Raw genomic sequence first — 25,659 nt, 5'->3', positions numbered from 1 at the left:
CATGCAAACCTCCTTTTTTCTTTCTTTAACCGTCACTTAAATGTATGTTCACACCTATTTTTTTGCAATCTTTAAGAAATGCACAAAAAAAAGTTTTGCAAACCTCTTTATGATGGTAACTTCACAAATACCTTAGTAAAACTATATATTTTATGTTGAAGTCATTGAATACCGTGCAAACTTCCTTTATGTAACCCTCACTTAAATATATATTCACACATTATTTTTTGTGGTCCTCACAAAAAGAGCGTAAAATCAAGTTTTGCCAACCTCGTTATGATTATAACTTCGCAAATACTTTAGTAAAATCACAATAATTATTTACAGAGTTTCCAAAAATCACAATAATTATTTGAGGAGTTCCCTAAAATTGCAATAATTATTTGCAAAGTTCTCTAAAATCATAAATCCATTATTTTTGTTATAATTCACCTGTTATAATTTAACAAACATTTTACAATTCAGCAAACATTTTCTGTTATAATTCAATAGACATTTACAATTCAACAAATATTTTCTATTATAATTTATTTGACATTTACAAAATATTTTAAAATTATACACAATTCACCTGTAATATTTTAAACTACATACATTCATTCTCAACATACATTTAAATTATTATAGGTATTTAAAGTTAAACTGTGAAATAAAAATTCAATTACAATTCAATTTATAAATCACTATTTACTTAATTATAAGGATTTTCAATTACAAAATATTGTTCACTTTTGTAGATACCTCAGGCGCTCTCGTAACTCTTCATTGACCGTAGCATCATTATCGATAAACTCGACTTGATTATGTATAATAGCCTCATTTAGAGCAAACATATCCTTTAGCACTTAGATTTCGTGTTGTGCAAGAGCCCACCTTGCATATGTTTCACTTGCGGTCCTTCTATACTTTTGGCTCATCAGCTCACATTCTTCCTCCTAAATGACCCCTATTCTGGAGGGATTGCATGCAAAATGCTAGGATTGAGCAACTACATCTTTGTTATCACCGACAAGTTCCATGGAGGACAAGCTGATGTCTTCACCACCATCACACCAATCTTCAAGTTTAAAGAAGAATACGATAAGGTAATCCTTTGTCCTATCTTTTATTGTCAGTGGAACGATTTTGCTAATTGTATTAGGGCGACCAATTGGTTGATGAACATAGCCAAATTGCCAAACTACTTGACTGACCATTTGAAGCTCAACTTCATTAATGTTGTGCAACAAAATGTCCATCCTCGTGATGACCTTTGCTTGCACAACCATATCCTCATTCTCGTCCTCCTCCTCCTCCTCCGCGTCTTTGTAGGAAAACCACTTTACTTACATAACGAAGTTTCATTCATAGTTAGTCCTATATTGCATTATTTATAAACAAGTATAAAATATTATAAAAAATATTTATATTTATTCTGATCAACCTTCTCGATAATTTCAAGTAATGGCCATTGTTGGAAATGTGATAACCATACACTCTTCGGTCAATCTCCTCTTTGTTGCTTGACCGATTTCACATTGCAATACATGAAAATGCAGGAAGAATGCAACCTCTTGGGGGCTTCCAATAGATATGTGCTCTCATATCCAAACCTTCAGGGATTCATATAAGAATTAACACATTAATACACTGTATATTATATTATCTATGTTAAATATTATTTTAGTTTAAATCAATAATTTATGTACAAATGAAGGAATAAATACCTTAAACAATACTAACACATTCTAAATCAGTCAAAAAATAATTAAAAATATTAGGTCTCAATCAAAATGTGACATGTGTTAAAAATATTAAAATAATATTTAAAAAATTGATTTTAAGTTTTTTTTATATTGATTAAAAAATAGCTGATTCAAGTCAGTATCATATTGATTTCTTAGCTATGCAGTAAGTATTGGCCCATAAGCACCGATACTGATAGGGATGGCAGTGGACTGGGGGAAAATGGGCCCCCGCCCCGCCTTGCCCCGTTTGGATCAGAGATGGAGGACATAAAACAGGGAATATAGAGGTTAAAATTTAAACTTGTCCGGAGATGAAGGTGGAGATGAATTTACTCTTGCCCCACCCTGCCTCCGATCTTCATTAAAAAAAATATTATTATACCTTACATATATTATAAAATCTTATATATATTCATAACCCTAACATTAAACCCTTTTCTCGAATTTCTCCTTCCTCTAACGAACAGTGCGAGCTCGTATTTCTCTTCTCTACTTCTAACAGCGAAAGACGACAACAACAACAACAGAAGAACTGAAGAAATGGAGCCTCGTCCCATTTGAACAGAGGATGGAAGACATGATACAAAGAATAGATCATGAAGGTTAAAATCAAAACCACTGCTATCCCTAGATACTGACAACATTGCTCCCAAATAAGAAAAAGGAAGGCTGGAGGCAAGGCCACCGATGCACACGTTAAAGTTATTTTGTTAAATTTGTTTGCACATGTTAAGAAGTGGCCTAAATTTAAAAGCACAACGTAGGGTCCACAACGTTTTCCTTTTGACAAGGGCCTTCATGGTGAAGCACAAAGTAAAAATGGCTTTAGATTTGGAAAAACTCTTCCTATTTCCCTGGCTTAGAAAGGACAAATTGTCTCAAGTGTGATTCTTTGAAGATGAATATTATGGAAAACTAAGAAACCTATACCATCTAACGCCACGACTTTGAATTTTTTTTTGAAAAAATAAGACATGAGGGAATGATTTTTTTTTTTTTAATTTTTGAGACTAGAAAACTATGTTATGATTTTTTAATATTATAATTTTTTTTTGAAATATTAAAATAATATACATATGCGTCCAGGTCATGTCGAGTGTCATAGCATGCCCATGTCGTGTCGCCAAGGACGTGAAATGGCATCACATGGCAAGTAACCCATAATAATGCTTTTCCATCTATGAAAACCAAGGGTCTTTCTCGAACCTGTAGATTCCTTTTTTTATTTAAAGTCTAGCTGGGGTTAAGTAGACCTGACCAGTTATTATTCAACGTACAATTATAGGAGGCCCTTAAGCGCAGCAAGCTGAATCCAGCTATAGCTACATGGCTTGTGACAGCACACTCCCTGCTAATGCATATATGGATCAGCTTCCTATTAGTGGCTGCAACTTTTGAATAAAACCTCGTTCCTGTGCGCTCACTGCTCAGTAGGGGTGGCAAAACCTGACACGACTCGCCAACCCGCCTCTTAGGCGGGTTCGGGTTGGGCTTAAGCCAACCCGTTTAATAAATAGGTCGACCCGCCTAACCCGTTTATTAAACGGGTCGGGTTCGGGGTATGCCAACCCGCCAACCCGGCTGACCCGTTTAATGAACGGGTTAGGCGGGTGGGTCAACCCGACCCGTCAACCTGACCCGCCAACCTGACCTGAGAACCCGTTTACCCGACCCAACCCATTTATTAAATGGGGGTCGTGTCGGGTTACCCGTTTATTAAACGGGCCGGGTTCGTGTTTGCCACAGCCGACCCGTTTAATAAATGGGTCGGGTTCGGGTTGAGGTATGCTGACCCACCAACCCGTCGGGTCGACCCGCCAACCCGACACGATTACCACCCCTACTGCTCATGCTTCCACATGGTGACAACCCAACACTTCCATTCATTTTCATTTTTTTCCTAACCCTTGTTGCCACCGTATAAGAATTATTTGTGTGGGCTAAAAATTGTCATGGACAAATCTTTATCCCAAAAAACCTTGTATAGCACCTTGACATTTAACAAAGATGTGTGTAATCATTTCAATATCATGCTAGCAAGGCCAACGAATTTCTCAACTTTAGAGGTTGGATTCAGCTATCACCCTTCCATGCAGCACAACCCAACCTAAGTAGTGCCGATCTTGGGGGTAAATCATATCTACAAAGTTCAGTTAGGAAGTCAAGCAACCAAGGAGGGTCTCTGCACACGATAACATGATGCCACCGTAAAGGCCTCATCTTTCTCAAGTTTTCACCATAGGCGATCTTGTCCAACTGATTGTCAAACCCCCTCCAAATCACCCAATAAAGTGAGCACCTGCTGTAAGGAATCACTGGAATGGTGATGACCCACATTTAGCTGACAAAAATGCACCAACAATCATCTATCTCCTACTCTTTCCTCCTGTGTCTCTGAACACCCAAAATAGGTCTGAAAATTTTAGTTGTAATGGAACCTCTGTGAGTCATACATCCCACCAAAAAGAAATCTTACCTACATTTCCAGCTTTCACCCTAATGCTGACAATAAAGATGTCAAGGACCTTCATTAGCCCCTTTTAAAATCTACTTTCGTTTTAGAAATTTCAAACCAATTCCAAAGACAATCCTGCAACCCATACTTGCTCCTCGTTACCCCCCTAACACCCTCCTCCTCATTGGCTATATTGTTCACCATCACTTGACCAGCAACGCATTATTAAAATGCCTAAGGTCCTTGGTGTAATAAACCTAATTTTCCAGCAATTTTTTTAAATAAATAAAGCTAAAATTGATGTGCATTTATGGTGTGAATTTGATTCGCGATTAATCTTGAATTAATGTTGAAATTAATTCGATACTCTTGTTTAAATTAATTTGAGGTCTATTTTGAATTTAGAATTTAATTATGAATTGAATTAATTTAGGACTTTATTGGGAATTAATTAGGACTTTTCTTGGAATTTGAGCATAATTTGAAGTTAATTTCATGTTAAATTGAATGTGGATTTAATTGAGCATAAATTTGAATTTAGATTTAATTTGAAGTGAATTTGGAGTTAGAAATTTTTTGGACTTGGATTGGATATAAAATCTAAAATCAAAATTGGATCAAGATAGGATTTTAGATCCAAAATAAAATTTTTAGGGAATTTAATTAATTACTTTAATTAAATATATAGAAACCAAGCCCAAGGGGGGTGGGACGTCCCCACCTTCCTTGCTTAAGGAAAAGGATAAAAAAAGGTCAAAAGTTCCTAATTGTAAATATGCTTAGTTATTGGATTAATCTTAAATATATATTTTTTTCTTTTGGTTTCAAAGCAAGTATTGAAATCCCATATGGAGTAGTAGTATGGCAAAGATAGTGAGAGGTCCCTTACCTTGCCATATTGGGTATATAAAAAAAGTAAATAAAATACTAAAGAAACAGAAAGAAAAGTAGAAAAGAAATTGAAATAAGAAGAAAACACAAAAAAAGAAGAAAAGAAATTGAAATAAGAAGAAAACACACAAAAAAAAAGAAAAGAAAAAACCAAAATTGGATGCCAATTGGAATCCAATCAAAATAGGTAAGTTAGAGGTTTTACCTTATGCATTGGACTACTGAAAGATTCTCTCGGTTGGAGACTACTCCAGTGGAAAACTCTAAGAGAGTTGGTAGATTCTTCTAATCAATGAGGCTAATAAATTATATGGCATAATAGACACCACATTGGATTGGTTGAATCGGAGTCAGGAACCCGTACTCTTCAAAAAAACAAAAACAAAAACAAAAACAAAAACAAAAACAAAAACAAAAACAAAACATTAAGTGCATTACTACAGTTTGTGTATGATTTTAGGGTTTATTATGAATTGTATGTTTATCTTTGAAATAATGCAGAGTAAGATAATTATCATGAATATTAATTGTAAGCATGTTTGGTTGTAAATATGTGAATTGAGCTTAGATTGATATTGCATGTTTTAGTTGATTGTCTGAAGATGTACCAATGCTTATCTCTTGTGTACATTCATGTTTACGTTGTTTGGTGTATTCTAGTAGGCTTGTGGATCAATGCTCCATATTTTAACATTTTTTAAATAGTACGTGAGCTAGTGTGATGACAGGTTGCTTGGCGGCATGAGACAGATCATCGTCGTTGTCTTTTCTGGAAGATACAACTTGATTTTGGATATTTTTTTATATTTAGCTGAATTGTGCATTGAGATTGTGCGGTTGATATGCCGAACCAACTCCCACGATGTGCTATTTTGGGACGCGGATCCTTTTTTTTCTTTGACAAGATCGTCCTCTTTGGTGCGCCCTAGAGTTTCATTTTGAGCATGACCAGTGCTTCCGTCAACGTGTTGTCATCCTTAAAGGGAGGGCTACTCGATTCTGGTATCGTGGTGCGGTCCTCCTGCAGTGTGGCCCGGCCCGGTTCTTGACCCGAACTGGACCCAAATCGATCCATAGATCTGAAATCTGGATGGATTCTGGTTTAGTAACGGATTAGGTGTGTTAAGGTTGATCCATTCGGTTGTCCAAGGGCCAGGGCGTCATTTCAAAGAGGCATGAGATTTTTTTAGGATGTTGGGAGGTGATTGCTACCTCAACGTGAGGTGAAAATTCAAACCACTTGGCCCCTCTCCTTTTCAATGTGGATGCCACCTCACCTAGAGATGAGATCCTGTAAAACACTGGGCGTTTACAACCACAACCCCCCACCCCCATTGTACTGTAGCTCAGTAACGTTTTAAAGGATCCGCTCTCCCTCACCTAGGGTAGATACTTTCAAAAGATTGGTTATACAAAAGGCCAAGATGGGCCCCACCTTCCAGAAACCCCCAAGCACCTTTCCCCATTTCCTTGAGGATTTCATATAGAGGAAAAAAGCTGTGGGGCCCCTTTCCCTTCCATCATCCATCCAATAAGGAAGACCCCATTTTCAAGAGAGACGTGCCCATGATGCCAAGTATCTTTTGTTTCTCTACAGGTATTCCCCAAACATCACCTTCTTTTTTGGCTTCTCTTTCTCTTTCCCTTCATGAATGCTTCCTTGCTCAATCTCTAGAGAGAAAATGGCTCTCAATCTCAACAAAGCCACAACAGATACCTCCCTAGTTCACTTGGATGACAAGAAGCATCATTCCATAACCCTCCAAGACCAACAATTTTTGGTCCATGGCTTCCCCTTCCTGTCAGACGTCCCCTGCAACACAGTCTTGACCCCCTATACTTCCATTTGTGCAAACAAGGAAGTACCAAAGCCAGGTTACTTTGTTGGCTTCAATGCTGATGCTCCTGACAGTAGGCATGTGGTGTCACTTGGCAAGCTTGAGGGCATAAGGTTCATGAGCATATTCAGGTTCAAGGTCTGGTGGACTACACATTGGGTTGGAGAAAAAGGGGGTGACGTTGAGAATGAGACCCAAATCATGATCCTAGACAAGTCTGACTCTGGGCGCCCCTATGTTCTCCTCCTCCCCCTCATTGAGGGTGCTTTCAGGGCATCTCTGCAACCAGGGGAAGACAACAATGTCGACGTTTGCGTCGAGAGCGGATCGACGCGAGTCGCGGAATCTAGCTTCAGGAGTTGCCTCTACATGCTTGATGGAGATGATCCTTATGATCTCGTTAAAGATGCCATGATGGCCATGAGGTATCACCTAGGCACTTTCAAGCTACTAGAAGAGAAGACACCCCCAAGGATTATAGACAAACTTGGTTGGTGCACTTGGGATGCTTTTTACCTAAAGGTGCACCCACAAGGTGTGTGGGAAGGGGTCAAGGGCCTAGTGGAAGGTGGGTGTCCCCCAGGGCATGTGCTTATAGATGATGGGTGGCAATCCATATGTCACGATGATGACCCTATAACTGAGCAAGAGGGCATGAATAGGACCTCTGCAGGAGAGCAAATGCCATGTAGGCTTATAAAGTTCCAAGAGAACTACAAATTCAGGGATTACCCCAATGATGGAGAAGGTCCTTCTAGTGGGATGGGGGGCTTCATTAGGGAGTTAAAGAACACATTTAAGAGTGTGGAGGATGTGTATGTTTGGCATGCTTTGTGCGGTTATTGGGGTGGGGTAAGGCCAGGGGTGCCTGGGATGCCTGACTCTGTGGTGATAACACCTAAGCTCTCACCGGGCTTGCAGATGACCATGGAGGATCTTGCTGTGGACAAGATTGTGAACAATGGTGTGGGTCTGGTGCCACCAGAGGAAGTGCACCAAATGTACGAGGGGCTGCACTCGCATCTTGCTTCGGTTGGGATTGATGGAGTCAAGGTGGACGTGATCCATGTAAGTAACCCCCCATCCCTCTATCCAATAGAATTGCTAGCTACTTTTGTTATTAGATTTATTACTATGAGGAAAAGGAAACCAGATGAGATCACCATAAATGCTCTCTTTCGGTTTGTCATGGTTTTTTTCCCCTTCTTGTCCCATGCGGAGAGGGGGGTTCTTTGTGCCATGCGGCACACAACTTGCCTTAGCGAGGAGCTGCATAAGCTTAGAAAAGCACATTCGAGGTTGTGGTTGTGCATTTTTCATGCACGCTTAACACAATGAAATATTTTGAAGAAGTCGAGTCGAGCCGAGCAGGTCTATGCCAAAACTTTTAGCATAAAGCATTCAAACCAATGATGGACGGGTGCCTTACATTCCTCTGACGAGCGTATAAGTAGTCGAGGGTCGGAACGCCAACTATGCATCTGAATAATCGTCACAGGCATTAGAGACACACCGAACAAGGGGTATATTGATTTCTGGGACTTGTGAGTCCGCAAGGCGTATAACGAGTCCCGATGGAAAAGGCTTTTCGACTTCAAGCCTAAGCTAGTTGCTAATATGACATAGTGAAACTTCATAACCAAGAGAAATCACCATCGTTCGACATGCACTCATCGAGCTCCTCGTAAGGGTGCAAGGTTGGGCGGCAAGGTAAGGAGTCAGAGCGGGCCCCAAGCGTGCTTTAGATGTCTAAGTAGAGAATTTGCATACTCGACCCCCATGCACTCTGAGGTGCTACTCGCGAGTAGCCAAGACTGCAAGGTGGTAAGTGAGGAAGGGTCCCTATATATGTGTTATGAGTATTGACCCCGCCAATAGGAGAAACTCGAAAATTACTTGGGAACACGACACTTTTTGTCCCCAATAGTGCTCTTAAACAAAGTCTCATATTTTTGCCTAAATGATCACACTACGATCTTCCTCACATATGAATATGTCGGTGAAATTTTGATCTTGACTCAATAATTTTCAATGTGCATAGAGATACACGAGCATGAGCATCGACACAACACTGCCGGATGAAGTGAATTCATGGAAGTGTTCTTCACATAGGATTGTGCAGAAGAATACTCAACTGTAACACATGAATTATACATGAAAGTCCTCCATTTGCGGGTATTAAGTTGAGATAGGCCGTAGGTGGCATAACACTTCCGAAGCATGACACGTGGCCACGGGTGGTCGGAGAGATATGGAACATGAAGTTGAATTAGATGTACTTAAGATGTGAGACACACGTTCATGCTTGCTTGTTGAGCTGCTATGTGCATGTATTGTTGTCTCGTGCCACCCTCGTAGCTCATGACCATCAACATGAGCTTTCTACATAGCAATGCGCATGTCACCAAAGTCCCCACCGCAATACATGTGCGCCACTTTCGGCCAATGACGAAAAAGTTTGTCACATGTTGCCCATTCATAATCTAAAGCAATAGTCATGAACTTGGCCCCACATAGCAACAAATGTTAGATTAGATTGATCATTAATTATCTAAAAAACTGGTGGTCTTAATGCTTGCAAACGGTTGGCTGCAGCTATTGGAGATGCTATGCGAGAACTACGGTGGTAGAGTAAAGTTAGCTAAGGGATACTACAAGGCTCTAAGTGATTCGGTCAGGAAGCATTTCAATGGCAATGGCTTGATCGCTAGCATGGAACACTGCAATGACTTCATGTTTCTTGGCACCGAGACCATATGCCTTGGCCGTGTTGGTATGTATCACTTACTCTGTCTATGCACTCAAGCATGCACATTAGCATTAACTTCACAACTATGTTAGAAACATGCCCCTGCCCTACTAGAAGGGCTCTGCCTTCCTGTTTAGAGGTAACCGTGGTTTGTTGTTTTGACATAAGATAATCATGGCTCAAAATCCTCTAAGTCTGCCCCTTGCTGGAAGGTCGAATCAGGGAATGGCCTCAAGAGTTGTAACAATCAGATGTGCGGTTGGTGATTAGGGTTGCAAATGGGTCGGATTGAGGAAGAAAAATTTATAAAATTTCTGTCCAGGATCCGAACCGATCTGACTCCCCAATGTATTTTGGGATCCGAAACCCGACCCATTTTCATCCTTATTGGTGATGGGACTGGGAGGCTTTCCCTTAGCCAAGCCAAAGGAAAAAAAAAGAGGACGGCTGCATAGAGTTGAGGTCCTCTTGGCTAAGGAAGAAGGGTTGAGAGTCTGGCGACCCCAGGTGTCTCATGGTCTAACCACCAGAGTGTACTAATGACTTTACGAAGAGAGCGATTATGGGGCTAATGTTCTTCTTTGACTTACCACCCAGGGTGAGGTTCATTGTGCCTAGACCCTGGATGAGTTTCTTGTCATTGAAAAAAAAAGGTTATGACGAGAAACCCTCACTGAGAATCGAGTCACTTGTGCAGGAGCCAGCTCCCTGCGAGATAAACCTTGGATGGGGTCACCACACTAACACTCGAGCCTTTACAGAGCCCACCGGTTAAAGGCACCTGAGTTATTGGAAATTTAGCACAAAGTAAACAAGACTTAATTTGATTATGTATCATTATTGCAGGTGATGACTTTTGGTGCACTGACCCGTCTGGTGATCCAAATGGGAGCTTTTGGCTGCAAGGGTGTCACATGGTCCACTGTGCCTACAACAGCCTGTGGATGGCGCACTTCATACACCCAGACTGGGACATGTTCCAGTCTACTCACTGCTGTGCAGCGTTCCATGCTGCGTCCCGTGCCATATCCGGGGGTCCCATCTATATCAGCGATTCCGTTGGGTGCCATGACTTCCGACTCCTCAAGAGCCTTGCCTTGCCCGATGGATCCATCCTGCGCTGCAATCACTATACTCTGCCTACTCGTGATTGCCTGTTCCAAGACCCATTACATGATGGCAATACTATGCTCAAGATATGGAACTTGAATAAGGTGATCGACTGACTCTCTCTCTCTCTCTCTCTATATATATATATATATATATATTTATTTGGTACTGAAACTGATGAAAATCACTCTTTTCTCCAAAATTGTTCAATTTTTTTTAGATCAAAAGTTACAAATGTGATTTAGATGGTTTGTTTAGTAGGGAATATGTTTGAATCACATGATTATGAGTTTATGACAAGTAGGATTTTAAAGGGATTTAAAAATTAATGGCCCAAAATGTGCCAAAACTACATAACTCAAAAATTTGTATTTTTACATCAGAAAAGCACAATCCAAGGCTTGATCCTTAGCAAACAAACCATGCTGAACACATCTATATGGTTAGATTGAGTTGGTACATCTTGCACTTATGATTTTTAATTCAATAGTTTCATACCTTTATTATTATCTAATATTTTTCTTTCTCTCTCTCTCTCTCTCTCTCACACACACACACACACACACACACACACACACATATATATATATATATATATATAGTCCAACCAAAAGAAGGTTCAAAATCTACAACAGATGATCAATTACATTCTTTTTCTAACAACGAGTTTTTCATCTATTAAACTTTACATATTGGATTTTTATCGTTTATTTAGTAAGAGACATGTTTTAGATTATGAATTTTTGATATTCAGATGTGTTTTTGAAAGTGCTAAAAATCAACTGCCCACATTACTTTGTATTGTAAAGTTTTAAATGCATTGTAAGCCATCGATTTTTCACCTTAAGTGCAATGACATTTTTAAAATGTAAGGTTATTTTTTGATAAAAAAAAGTTCTTTTTTTAAATTTAAGTTTATAAAATATAACTTTTTAAAGGATGTGTCCAACTTTTATCTTCCCTCAAAAATAAAATATTTACTTTGTTAAAAAAACAATCGTATATTTTGAGAATTGCCATTGCTTTTAAGGATGATTTACTCATGTCAATTAGCTGAATTACTTCAATACATATACTCTAATAATAAATGAATTCCATATATATATACATATGTGTGTGCGTGTGTATATGTAAAGATCGTGAGACCTTGGCATACCAAGGGCACGTTTAGTTTGGTCACAGGTGGGATGAGCCATCACACTTGAGAAAGTTGGTTACCGGATAGGTCTTGCACCAACAAGTTTGTCAAATATCAAAGGAGGAGCATTTTCAAGTGTGAATCATGATAACTCACACTTCCTCATGTTTGTAAAAATTTGAGAAAGTGGTGTGTGAAATTCACATTTGCAGGATCTTGACAAAATGTAATTATAGAATAGGACATAATGGCTCCTGGATGAAATGCAGAGATCAACAGTTTGGCAACTCCAATTCCAAACATCAATTCCAAACTTCAATATTGGAAAATAAAATTCTTCTCATTCACGGGGTGCATCACATTGGTAAGATTTGTCATTTCATCTATGGCCACCCATTGTATGCAACTTTTTTCTATGCCAAAGGTCACTAACAGGTTGATTCAATCAATCCAAAACTTCATTTGGACTGGTCCAATTTGTGCCAAAGGTCGGGTCATGAAGAGTTGGAAGAACGTCACACTACCTTTGCAAGCTGGTGGTCTAGGGATCATAGATCTAAGAAGGTTCAATGACGCTTTGCTTGCCAAATGGTGGTGGATATTCACCATGGAAAACTCCTTGGTTGCGAATGTGGTGAAAGCCAAGTCTGCTTTATATGAATGGCCTTGGAGATGGTGTCCAAACATGTGGAAAAGATGTTCAAGGTTTTGGAAAGGCTTACAAAAGGTCCTACACATCTTTTTGGAAGGGATTACAGTACAAGTGAAGGATGGTAACATGACAAACTTCTGGAGAGATGGTGCAAAGATCTAACACTAAGAGAGGAATACCCATTGCTATTTCAAGTCGTCAAAGGCACTAGCCATTCGGTCAGTATCATGTATAAGGATAATTCTTGGGATATAGCTTTGAGAAGAAATCTCAATGCACAAGTCTTACAACAATGGTTTTCTGTAATGCAGTCCCTATCCCATTTCAAGCTAACAGAACGTGATCAACTTATTTGGAGATTTTCAGGTTCCGGAAAATTTACAGTTTTTTCTTGCTACTGGACTTTCATCCTCCAACTTGTCATTTCCTGGCCTACTAATGCATTGTGGGGACATGATCTGCCCACAAGAGCATGCACTTTTGGGTGGTCGGTTTTGAATGAAGGGGTTAAATCAGATTTAGCTATGAATGGAAAAGACTTCTACTCGGCAAGTAGATGTTACTTGTGTGGCTGACAAGAGTCTAATATGCATCTTTTCGCCAAGTGTGTATATATCTCTAAGATTTTTCAGTTGGTTTGGCCAGACCTTATCTTTTTGGCAAAATAGTTCAGCACTTAGAGACTTGATTATGGCCAAACCTATGGCTGACAAAGGGCACCAGTGGTTGTTTGTGTGGCGTTGGTGCATTCTCCTTACACGGCTAGGCATGTGGCTGGAAAGAAACAGACGCAAGTATAGGGATGAAGCTATTCCAGCATCGGCATTGTTGCCAATGATAAGATGAAAACTCAAAGAATTAAAATTAAATGGCCAGAATTCTCTGCAAACAGGTTGGGTGAAGCAAGAATATGAACTCCCTCCCCTCCCTACTGTGTGTGTGTGTGTGTGTGTGTGTGTGTGTGTGTGTGTGTGTGTGTGTGTGTGTGTGTGTGTGTGTGTGTACTTATGTGGATACAACTTCCAACATCTTGACGTGCTCATCAAGGCTGTGTTGTTGGTGCTTTGGTTATGATCAGCATGAATATGGTTCCAGTAAAAACTGCACAGTAATGTGTTTTCCTTCACAAGCTTGGTTTCAAGGAGGCTTCTCCACCTTATGTAACACCGGGTCTGTTCATGGAGGATCCACAAATTTCATTCACAGCAGGTCTATTGGAGTACATCACAAAACTTAATGCAGCTTCACAATACAGGACTTGGCAAACTGAAATCCCATCACAATAGAGCTGTAATTTTACCTAATAGATCCTCATTTCTCTCTTCCTCGTGGAGCCAGAACGAATCTGCTGGATTCACATGGGGTGACATGCAGAGTTTGCAGGAATCACTCTATGATGTTCTGCAATTTGCAGTTCTGTTTAATTCTACCCTCCTTTGTTCTGCGCTTTTTCCCTCTGCTCTGCTCTTTTCTCTCTTCTATTTCATTTTCAATTTTTCTGTTTCTGAACTATTCTGTGGGTGTCCTCTCGTTATCCTCTCTTCTCTGTTTGATTGTGCTCAATTCTTTCTATCAGTAATACAATTACTTTCTTTCAAAAAAAAAAAAAAACAGTTTGGCAACTATGGTCCCCATATGAGCAATATGTCTTTTTCAACCAGTAAAAATTTTCTTTTTACAGTTTACTGGAGTAATTGGAGCATTTAACTGCCAAGGAGGAGGTTGGTGCCCGCAGGCCAGGAGAAACAAATGCTTCTCACAGTATTCTCACGAGATAAAATGCTCAGCAAAACCACTGGACATTGAATGGAACAAAGGGAAGGATCCAATTTCAATTGACGGCATTAATCTGTTTGCTGTATATCTTTTCCAAGCAAAAAAGTTGGTTTTCCTCAAACCAGAAGAGAGCATAGACATTGAATTGCAACCATTTGATTTCGAGCTCTTAACGGTCTCCCCAATGAAGCCTTTCATCAACAGAGGCATTCAGTTCTCACCAATTGGACTTGTTAACATGCTCAATACTGGAGGTGCAATTCAAACGGTTGATTACAATGAAAATGAAGCCACTGTCTCCATTAAGGTGAAAGGTTGTGGCGAGATGCGCGCCTTTTCATCCAAAAACCCAAAATCATGCAGGATTAATGGAGAAGAAGTGGAGCACTCTTATGATGACAAAATGGTTGTGGTTCAGGTTGCTTGGCCAGCTTCTGGATCCTCTGTTATTGAGTACTTGTTCTAGGTACTGGGCTGTTGGTCTTACCTGTTGTAAGGTCAGACCTTGAACCTATGATCCCTGGGTTAATTTGCTGCAACTCTAACAACTTGGCTATGATTTTCCATGTGCATTTTTTCCCGGATCCATAGATGCTTTGATCAAGATGAATCTTACATAATTTGTATTATTACTAATAATTATAATTTTAATATATAAGAGAAGTGCTCATTTGAATTTGTCTCGATGGATGGTTTATGCACTGAGGGTGCAAAAGTATGTCTCGATGGATGGTAACATACAAACACCGAACTAGTAATTTTTGGAAGAGACACAGCAATAATCACAAGAACAAGTACTAGTGGACTATTGCCAAAGCAGGCTTGATGAGATTTCAAGCATGTTCAAATCTGGATCCAGATTCGTTTGCATTGAACGATAAATCTTGTTGTTGCATTCTGCCTGTTCTCGGTTTGAAGACTTCCAAAAGAGAATTAAAAAGAAACAGGATAGTACCATATGGATATGATAGTATCTTGTCATATGCCAACAAAAACATGGGACACCTCTCCAAATGTGGCATTACTGTGCCTAATTGAGGGTGCCTACAGGACGGGGACACGTCCTAGCAATGTACTTATGCACGGGTATGGCTAGTATGTGACTACACGATGTGTTCAACAATCCTTAATCAATCGTTTGTGTGCCAAACTAAATAGGTAACAAGTTTTAAATTTTTTTTTTATAATAATAATAATAATGCTGTTTTCGGTGTTTAATGGCGTATTTACAAACAGAAAAATGAAAGCTTAAGAACACTATCCAAATCTGGCTGCGATAGGCACAGTTAGTTCATTGGGACGTTTCACCAAACAGTTGATGAGCGTCCCCAATGACTATACGAGGCCTGTTCCGGATTAACAGGAAAATGTCGTGAATCGCTATCCCTGCTCAACAATAAACGATATTTAATATTCACAGCAGAAACCAGATTCAACATGCTTCAAATTGGATGCAAAACCAAGATTAATCACATTCAGTGTGACGCGAAAATAGATTCAAACATGAACAAAATTTATGCAGTTTTCGCTTGAACACGAAACGATGAATAACGAGAATGATAACCTGTCCTAATCAGATTCCAAATAAACTTTCAAACTAAAAAACAAACTCAGATTTATCATTAACAGCCACGCATAAACATATTTCACGCTGATAATGGTTCGGTACTTCAATCAGTCAAAAGAAAATAAAAGAATAGCATTCAAGGTAGAGAGGAAAGAGAGAGTCCGCTTAGCTCCGGTGACGCAGCGCTGGCCAACAATGGATTTGCTCGTTCCTTGCTTCAAAACACACAGACAGACCCTGGTTAGGCTGATTCCCGGCCGAAGAACTTCACGGTAGCACACTCATTTTGGGAGGGCGATTCTTCACCTCACCTCACGCACGGTTGTTCAATGGAGGATTCACAGCAAAAGATCCTCCTCATTTCTGTTTCATGCCCCCAAATAGACAGGGTGGGGGGCGGGGCAAGAGACGTTGTGTCCGGGTCTCTTGCCCCAGAACTGCAATGGGGGCGGTTCTGGGTCCAACAGCTAGTTAATTGTCCAATCCACCATTAGCAGGGTCCAATGGGCGGATTTGGGCCGTCCAATGGATATAATCAATATTTTGCATAATGTTTAATACAAATAAAAATCTACCCTGCAAACCCAATACACCCTCCAACGGCTCAAACGGATCCTAACTAGCTACGGTACCTAAATCCGGATCCGATAAAGAATCCCTAAAATCCTAAAAGTTGAAATTTTGGCTTCAAAGATTCTCAAAATTCCTAAATAGTATTTAGATCCTAACAAAATGGGTTTTGGACATAAATAAAATTTATTTTCTCTAAAATAAATTCTGAAAAGTTAAAAATTACTCAAAAATTATGCTTTTGCCTATGGGCTTTATTTCAGCTGGGCGTGGGCTAGGTTGTTGCGTTCAGGTTCAACGGTATTTCTTTACGGAACGTCACAGGTTCAAGATGATTTAGTTCTTTTGTGCTTTAAGCCTGATGAACTGTCAGCTTGAAAGTCATGCCAAAAGGTTTAGTTCTCTTACATTGACACCCTTGCTGAGAGAGACCAATGGGCTCAGCATGATTTGTAGGAGCTGTCAGCCCAAGTCGCCTTGTGGTGGGACGCGGCAGGTTCAAACCCCAGTGGTACGTTGAATAGTAACTGGCAGGAGTCGGACTAACCCGAGCTCGCCTTTAAAAACAAAAACAAAAAAACCTTTCTGAGAGAGCAGATCCAGTAATCAGACCAAGTACCTTGCAAGCTACTGGGTCCAATTGCCAGATGGAGGATCAGGTGCAATGTGAAGTCACATTTGCATATGATCTCAATTCCCCTGTGGTAAAGAGGGTGGAATGTGTGACATCTACTCCTTGTGGCTGAGAATACCCTTGCAAAGTACTCAGCTGCAAGGTTGTTAAATGCGATGAGGCGAAGCCAGGCGTTGAGCCTGCGCTTCGCCTCTGAGGCGTACGCCTCTCACAACGCGAGACTCTCAAGTATCCGTGGTATATCTAAAATATCGTAAAAATATGTGGCCTCAGTACCTTGAGCGTGTGCTTCGCCTCTGAGGAGTACGCCTCTCACAACACTGCTCAGCTGTGTACTGGATCTGCTAACACACTTGCTTGCCAATGAACTATTGGGCCTCCTGGGCATGGGAAATGTGAACTAGTTCAAATTGATAGATCCAGTCATGAATTGGCTCAAATTGAAGACTATCTAGCCTGAGGACTTGGGCCCATTTGTAAACAGATGTTAAGATTAGTGTTCAATTAATTTAGTTGTGCGAGTGAATTTATCTTAATCAAAATTTTTAGACCACAATTTCATATATAATAATTTTATTGAATAAAAAACCTTTGTGTTTAGCAAAACAGAGTCCAGTCGCAACAGAGGAACAGGGTGGTCACCTCAGAGTAAAATAAAACCTTGTTTTGTGATATTTTTCTTTCCCAAAATCTGTCTATCATCGTGATGATCACCATCATGCTCATGTTCATCATCATTGCTATTATCACGCATCATCTTTCTTGTCATTTCTATCATCAGAACCACTGCCATCATTGTCACAGACTTTGGAAATTGTACATTACTGATCTCATTGTTGCTACCGCCATCATCATTGATAGATCAATCATCATCGAACAGAGGGTAATCATCTTAATCATCAGTATTTTTTTTATGACGAATGAACCCTCACTCATAAAAAAAATAGACTTGTTTTTGCAACGAATACAACCATCATCAAACCTCATTAAGGGGTGTGTTTGTTTAGTTCTTTTTCCTAATCTATCTTTCTTAAGAAATAGAGCCTCTTTCTTAAAAAGAGTAAAGTAAACAAGTCCATGATAAATATACTGAAAAAAAACAGCTTTCTTGTCAAAATGGAGAGGGTGGTGTATGCTCTCCCTCGATGATTCACTGAATCCCACGTCTGTGTTCAGGGGGATGAATGAACGCCATGTATTTATGCACATGGGGCTCGTATTCCTGTGTATGTTGACATAACTTTGCATCAGACTCTGGTGTTGTTGCAAAGACTTAAGTATCCTTTCTTGCTATTCTTGCCATAAAACGATGATTTGAGAAAATGACAAAAATGTCCTTCATTCAAAAAAGGAAAACAAACGGTTTAAAAAAAGAACAAACATGTCCTCAATCCAGAAAGTCCCTGCACTGCAGGATTATCTGAGAAAGGAACCCCCAGGAGAAAGCCATGAACATCATCCCTCTCTCTCTCTCTCCCTTCTCTTTATGCTTCTGTGCACATCTAGCAGATGATCCTATACTGCTCCAACAAGCATCGACTGACCTGCACACTCACTGTAGCATGGTTCAACTTGATTAGTTGTGGAGCCCGTTTTAGAGATTTTGCCCTTATAGGAGGGGGGTTTGGGGGCTCCCATCGGTGTGGGTAGCATCGTTCAACTTAATAAGTTGTGGAGTCAGATTCAGAGATTTTGCCCCTACAGAAGGGAGGTTTGGGGGCTTCCCCCGGTGCAATAAAGTGTTTTGTTTAATCGTGGTGCTCATGTTTCCTTCGGTTGTTTCTTGCTAAAGGTTTTCGTAACACCCTCTCTCACGATTTTTCTGTTTTTTTTTTTCTGGTTTGAAGATGGTGACTTCTAAAAGTTACTGTTCAATTTCAGAAAATGAACCTGTTATAGAGATCAAATTTCAAATCCATAAAAAATGATGTCTTTCTTATTGAGTCTAGTTTATTTATGACAATTTTCAACAATTTTTATGGTCATTTCATTCCTCATTTTGATTAAAAACCAGACCCCTATTATTCTGCATTATTTGAGTTGCACAGTTTTTTAGTTCATTTTGCAAAAGTCATATCTCTCCAATGGAAGATCATTTTCCAAATCTGCAAAAAAGGTTTTCTTTTTTTATTTGTCTAGTTTATATATAAAGTTTTTTATAACTTTTTATACATATTGATATTTTAAATTTGTTAAAATTCGGGACTGGTTACAGATTAATCTTATTTAACCATGATTAAACAAAATAGTTCAATTTTTTTAAAGATTTGTAATATCAAATAAATATATAAAGTTATAAAAATTTTCAGATATAAACTAGACAAATAAAGAAAAAAAAACCCTTTTTATAGATTTGAAAAATGATCTCCCGTTGGAGAGATATGACTCTTGCAAAATGAACTAAAACCTGAGTATCTAAAACAATATAGAGTGTGACAGGGTCTTGGTTTTCGACCAAAAACAAGTATGAAATTACCAAAAAAATTGCTGAAAATTGACAAAAATAAACTAGACTCAATAACAAAGATGCCGCTTTTTACAGATAGGAAATCCAATCTTCGGTTAGGGAGATACACCCCCGACAAGTTGGTCTTGATTCAAATAGCGATTTACGCGTGAGGGCTTACTTGAGTCACTATAGCGATTTGTGGTGTTATTCAGTAAATCATTATGTGTAAATCACTATTGTGACTTATAGTATTTTCAGTAAATCGCTGTGCGATTTATGGCGTAAATCGCTACCTGAATTAGGACCAACTTGTCGGAGGCATATCTCCCTAACCGAAGATCGAATTTCAAATCCGTAAAAAGCGGTGTCTTTCTTATTAAGTCTAGTTTATTTTTTTCAATTTTTAATAATTTTATGGTCATTTATTTTCCAATTTTGATTAAAATCCAGACCCCTATTATTCTGCATTATTCAAGTAGCACATATTTTTAGTTCATTTGGCGAGAGTCATATCTCCCCAATGAAATATCATTTTCTAAATGTGTAAAAAGGGTTTTCTTTCTTTATGTGTCTAGTTTATATATGGAAATTTTTATAATTGTTTATACATATTTTATATTTTAAATATGTTAAAATTCAGGACTGGTTACAAATTAATCTTATTTAAACATGATTAAACAAAATAGTTCTGTTTTTTTATATATTTGAAATATCAAATAAATATATAAAGTTATAAAAATTTTCAAATATAAACTAGATAAAAAAAACCCTTTTTACAGATTTGAAAAATGATCTTCTGTTGGGGAGATATGACTCTTGCAAAATGAAATAAAAACATGAGTAACTCAAACGATATAGAGTGTGACAGGTTTTTGGTTTTCGACCAAAAATAGGTATGAAATTACCATAAAAATTGCTGAAAATTGGCAAAAATAAACTAGACTCAATATCGAAGATGCCTCTTTTAACGGATCGAAAATCCAAACTCTGGTTAGGGAGATACGCCCCGACAAGTTGGTCTTGATTTAAATAGTGATTTACGCGTGACGACTTACTGAATATATAGCGATTTGTAGATTTACTGAACAACACCACAAATCGCTATAGTGACTCATGAAATACACTACAAATCGCTATAGCGATTTGTAGTGTTATTCAGTAAGCCGTCACGCGTAAATCGCTATTTGAATCAAGACCAACTTGTCGGGGGCGTATCTCTCTAACTGGAGATCGGATTTCTGATCCCTAAAAAGCGGCATCTTTGTTATTAAGTCTAGTTTATTTCTGTAAAATTTCAGCAATTTTTATGGTAATTTCATACCTGTTTTTGGTCGAAAACCAAGACCCTGTCACACTCTATATCGTTTTAGATACTCAGGTTTTTAATTCATTTTGCAAGAGTCATATCTCCCCAACGAGAGATCATTTTTCAAATCTATAAAAAGGTTTTTTTTTTCTTTATTTGTCTAGTTTATATCTAGAAATTTTTATAACTTTATATATTTGTTTGACATTACAAATGTTTAAAAATCTTTAAACCCAAGACCCTGTCACACTATATATCATTTGAGTTACTAAGGTTTTTTGTTCATTTTGCAAGAGTCATATCTCCCCAACGAAAGATCATTTTTCAAATTTGTAAAAAGAGTTTTCTTTCTTTATTTGACTAGTTTATATTTGGAATTTTTTATAACTTTATGAACTCATTTGATATTTCAAATATGTTAAAAACCAGAACTGGTTACAAAATTTCAGGTTCTGTGACAGGTTCATTTCCTGAAATTGAACGGTAACTTTCAGAAGTCACCATCTTCAAACCAGAAAAAAAAAACAGAAAAACTGTGAGAAAGGGTGTTACAAAAACCTTTAGCAAGAAACAACCGAAGGAAACATGAGCACCATGATTAAACAAAACACTTTATTGCGCCGGGGGAAGCCCCCAAACCCCCTTCCTGTAAGGGAAAAATCTCTGAATCAGGCTCCACAACTCATCAAATTGAACCATGCTACAGTCAGTGTGCAGGTCTGTCGATGCTTGATAGAGCAGTGTAGGATTGTCTGCTAGATGTGCACAGAAGTAGAAAGAGAAGGGAGAGAGAGAGGGTTGATGTTCATGGCCTTCTCCAGGGGGGATTCCTTTCTCGGATAATCCTGCAGTGCATCAAGTTAAATGATGCTACCCATGCTGGGAAGAGCCCCCAAACCTCCCTACTGTAAGGGCAAAAACTATGCTACTCACGTTGAGAAGAGCCCCCAAACCCCCCTCCCGTAAGGGAAAAAACTCTGAATCAGGCTCCACATCTCATCAAGTTGAATGATGCTACCCATGCTGGGAAGAGCCCCCCCCCCTGTAAGGGCAAAAACTATGCTACCCACGCTAGGAGGAGCCCCAAACCCACCTCCTGTAAGGGCAAAAACTCTGAATCAGGCTCCATAACTCATCAAGTTGAACGATGCTACCCACACTGGGAAGAGCCCTCAGACCCCCCTTCTGTAAGGGTAAAAACTCTGAATCAGGCTCCACAACTCTTAAAGTTGAATGATGCTACCCACGCTGAGAGGAGCTCCCAAACCCCTCTTCTGTACGAGTAAAAACTTTGAATCAGGATCCACAACTCATTTAGTTGAATGATGCTACCCACACTGAGAGGAGCCGCCAAACCCTCCTCCTGTAAGGGTAAAAACTCTGAATCAGGCTCCACAACAGTCAATGTGCAAGTCAGTCGGTGCTTGATGAAGCAATGTTGGATCTTCTGATGGATGTGTACAAAAGCAGAAAGAGAAGGGAGAGAGAGAGTGAGAGGGTTGATGTTCATGGCCTCCTCCAATGGAGATTTCTTTCTCGGATAATCATGCAGTGCAGAGACTGAGTCTTAAATAATCATCTTTGGGGCACTTAAGTCTTTACAACCACTCCTTTTCTAGAATCGTCATTTTTTTGACACCAATGGAGGAGAGGGTACTTAAGTCTTTGCAATCGCATCAAACTCTAATGCTAATTAATGCTGACAAACATGGGGATACGAGATGCACAAGCTTAAATACGTGGTGCTCTTTGGGAACCCCCGAACATGAGATGAAGCTAGCGGCTCTGTTCAGGGGGGGGGGGGGAGGGGGCATATAACCTGCTTCAGTCAAAATGGTTTCATGCTCCCGCATGGGAAGCTGTATCCAAAAGATTAAGGGCAGCTAGGTGCAGTAGCACACAAAAGTGTGCAATGTGATTGCACCTGATCGGCCGTCTCCCCCACCACCACTCAACACTACCCCAAAATGACTAAAATACTCTCATCTCCCTTCGTGTTGTTTGCTGCTTGATCGCCTCAAACCACCACCTGAAACTCCCTTCCAACACCTGCTAGGGTTTTACCTATCAAGCCGGGCGGGATGGCGCTAGGCATTTGGATGGTGTCACTGACACCACCACTATGATTCTTTTCTTGGACTACCACCACCACCACTAAGACCGCCTCGCTGGACCACCACTATCACTGCCACCACCATCACCAACTTCATTTCCAACTTCTCCTTCAAGGCACACTCAAAGAACCTAAAAGGAGAAAGATCACACACACAACACAAACGATTTTACGTGGTTCAGTCGATTTAGACCTACATCCACGGTAAGGAACACTCTCACTCTGTTTTTTTCTCTCTATTATTATTTTCACTCATTTACAGTCAATAATATACAGAGACTTTACATGAGGATAACTATTCATCCATTCCTTTCAACAGGATAACTTTCAGCAAGATAACAACGATGAGATCGTTTAACGATCTTTCCTTCTTTAACAGATTTGCATTCTATCTTTCCTTTATTAGTATTTTTAGTCTTATCCTTATCTTTTGTGCAGATAGACTTTTCATTTGCTTGGTAACGATATTCTTTAAGTAGCTGATCTTGATGAGGTTGTTTACTTTTCTAATTTGTCGTGGATCCATCAGTTACCGAAGATAGCTGATTACCACTAGCTAGATATTCTAACATCCCCCCTCAAGCTCAACGGATCTGGAATCAGATTGAGCTTGCTGACATGTCTGCTGAACTGTTGATGCAATAATGGTTTAGTCAAGATATCAACTACTTGATCTTTAGAAGAAATGTACCTTACAATTAGTTCTTTCATGTGGAGCTTCTCTTGAACAAAATGAAGGTGAATTTTCACATGTTTGCACCGATTGTGGTATACTGAGCAAGATATGATGCTCCAATGTTGTCGTGGTTCTCTTTAGGGAGCTCCAAGTTCTCACAGTAAAAATGGAATCCACATAATCTCTATGATAGCATTGGCAAGAGATTTATACTTTGCTTCTGTATTGGAGAGAGGCACCACAGACTGTTATTTCAAGCTCCATGATACAAGATTGGGTCCTATAAAGACTGCATATCCTCTAGTCAATCTTCGATCATCAGGGCATCCTGCCCAATCTGCATCACTGTAGCAAAAAATACTTGAAGTCGGGGATGATTTAATGATAAGACCATAGTAAATGGTTTGCTTGCGATACCATATATTTTTTTTTACTGCAATCCAATGTTCATCCTTAGGATGATGCATAAATTGATAAACTTTGTTGACCACAAAGTACATATCTGGCCTGGTCATTGTAGCATATTGTAGTCCTCCTCCTACACTCCGGTATAAGGTAGGGTTGTGAAAATGGCTGATAAAATCGGAGTATTTGCCATAGGCGTGATGATGAGTCGAGCTCCAGTCATTCCTACTCTTTTTAAAAGATCAAAAAATATATTTTTCTTGAGAGGATCAAACCATCTTTTGTAGGACAAGCTTTGAGGCCTAAGAAAAAATGAAGGGCTTCCAAATCTTTTATGGCAAACTCAGACCCAAATCTTGATATTAAATTTTGAATTTTTTGAGCTGAACTCCCAGTGACAATTATGTCATCAACGTAGACCAACACATACATGACAAGGTTAGCTTTTGTGAAGATAAATAAGTATTAGTCGACTTAGCACCAGAGAATCCAATATTAAGAAAGGAAGAGCTAAGACGAGCAAACCACGCCCGTAGAACTTGTTTTAGCCTATACAGGGCTCTTTATAACTTACATACATGATTGGAAAATTTAGGTTTTTTGAATTCTGGAGGTTGGGTCATGTAGACTTTTTCTGTGAGAAATCTGTAAAGAATGACATTTTGCACATCTAGTTGATGAATTACCCAATTTTAGCTGATGGCTATAGACAAAACAGTTCGTATAGTGGTGGGTTTTATCACTATATTGAACTGTGTAGTCTATCCCCTCTTGTTGGTTGTACCTTTTCACTACCAATCTAGCTTTATAACATTCTAAAGTTTCATCTGCTCTTCTTTTTATCTTATAAACCCATTTACATCCAACTACATGGGTTGCATCGTGGGATGAAACCAATTTACAAGTTTCATTTTTATCAAGAGCCTCAGTTTCCATTCTCATAGCCTCTCACAGTTTCTGATTTCTGACAACCTCTTTGAATGAGATAGGTTCATTATCTTTAAGTAAGATTACCAAGAGAGCTCTAGGTATAGGATGCTTAGTTGCTAAGAAGGTATGAAAGTCTTGATATCTGGAGTTTGGTATTAAGGTGCCATCTTGATGATGAGTTGTCATTTGGTGAGAAAGAAAAGGCAAATTTGAAATGATTTGAGGTTGTTGTTCAATAATTTCATTTTGAACTACAATTGGCATGCTGCTAGGTTTGGCTGAATTAGAGGTTTCAGTTAAATCATGTGGAGATGATGGTGGGACGGTCTCAAGTAGGGTTTGGACGTTTTTAGGAATATGTGTCTCTTGGGTTGATTGATGGATAAAAGCAAGTGGAACTAAAATGATAGGTTGGTCGGATTTAGAGGCATTTTTTACAATATTTCCATTCATATGCATGACTGAATTTTTTTCTCATTGAAGATGACATGACAAAAGATGAAAAACTTTTCATCCTTGACATTCATGCAATAATATCCTTTATGGTTTGGTGCATAACCCATAAATACACACCTTTCAGATTTAAAATCAAGCTTATGCTTTCGATATGCATGCAAGCAGGGAAAACATTTACACCCAAAGATTTTGAGGAACTGATAATCAGGTTTGGTTT

The 25,659-nt window shown here is 39.1% G+C and overlaps 1 protein-coding gene and 1 long non-coding RNA gene across 2 annotated transcripts; both read left to right on the top strand.

Moving 5' to 3' along the window:
• Nucleotides 1–6,643: 6,643 nt before the first annotated feature.
• On the top strand, nt 6,644–15,022 carry SIP1 (Raffinose synthase family protein). The gene is made up of 4 exons (XM_089980030.1): nt 6,644–7,979; nt 9,507–9,684; nt 10,507–10,874; nt 14,242–15,022. The coding sequence occupies exons 1-4, from the start codon at nt 6,726–6,728 to the stop codon at nt 14,800–14,802; spliced, it is 2,361 nt and encodes a 786-aa protein (XP_089836156.1). The 5' UTR covers nt 6,644–6,725; the 3' UTR covers nt 14,803–15,022.
• LOC149821734 (uncharacterized) lies at nt 12,645–12,918 on the top strand. The gene is made up of 2 exons (XR_016425733.1): nt 12,645–12,778; nt 12,872–12,918. It is a non-coding gene; the product is annotated as an uncharacterized LOC149821734 (long non-coding RNA).
• Nucleotides 15,023–25,659: the final 10,637 nt, after the last annotated feature.

Source organism: Nuphar pumila, chromosome 11, assembly GCF_984573655.1.
Source record: "Nuphar pumila chromosome 11, dmNupPumi1.hap1.1, whole genome shotgun sequence".
In the NCBI taxonomy this organism is placed as follows: Eukaryota; Viridiplantae; Streptophyta; class Magnoliopsida; order Nymphaeales; family Nymphaeaceae; genus Nuphar; species Nuphar pumila.
Note: the sequence above shows the minus strand (reverse complement) of the source record. Positions and strands in the feature narration are given on the sequence as shown.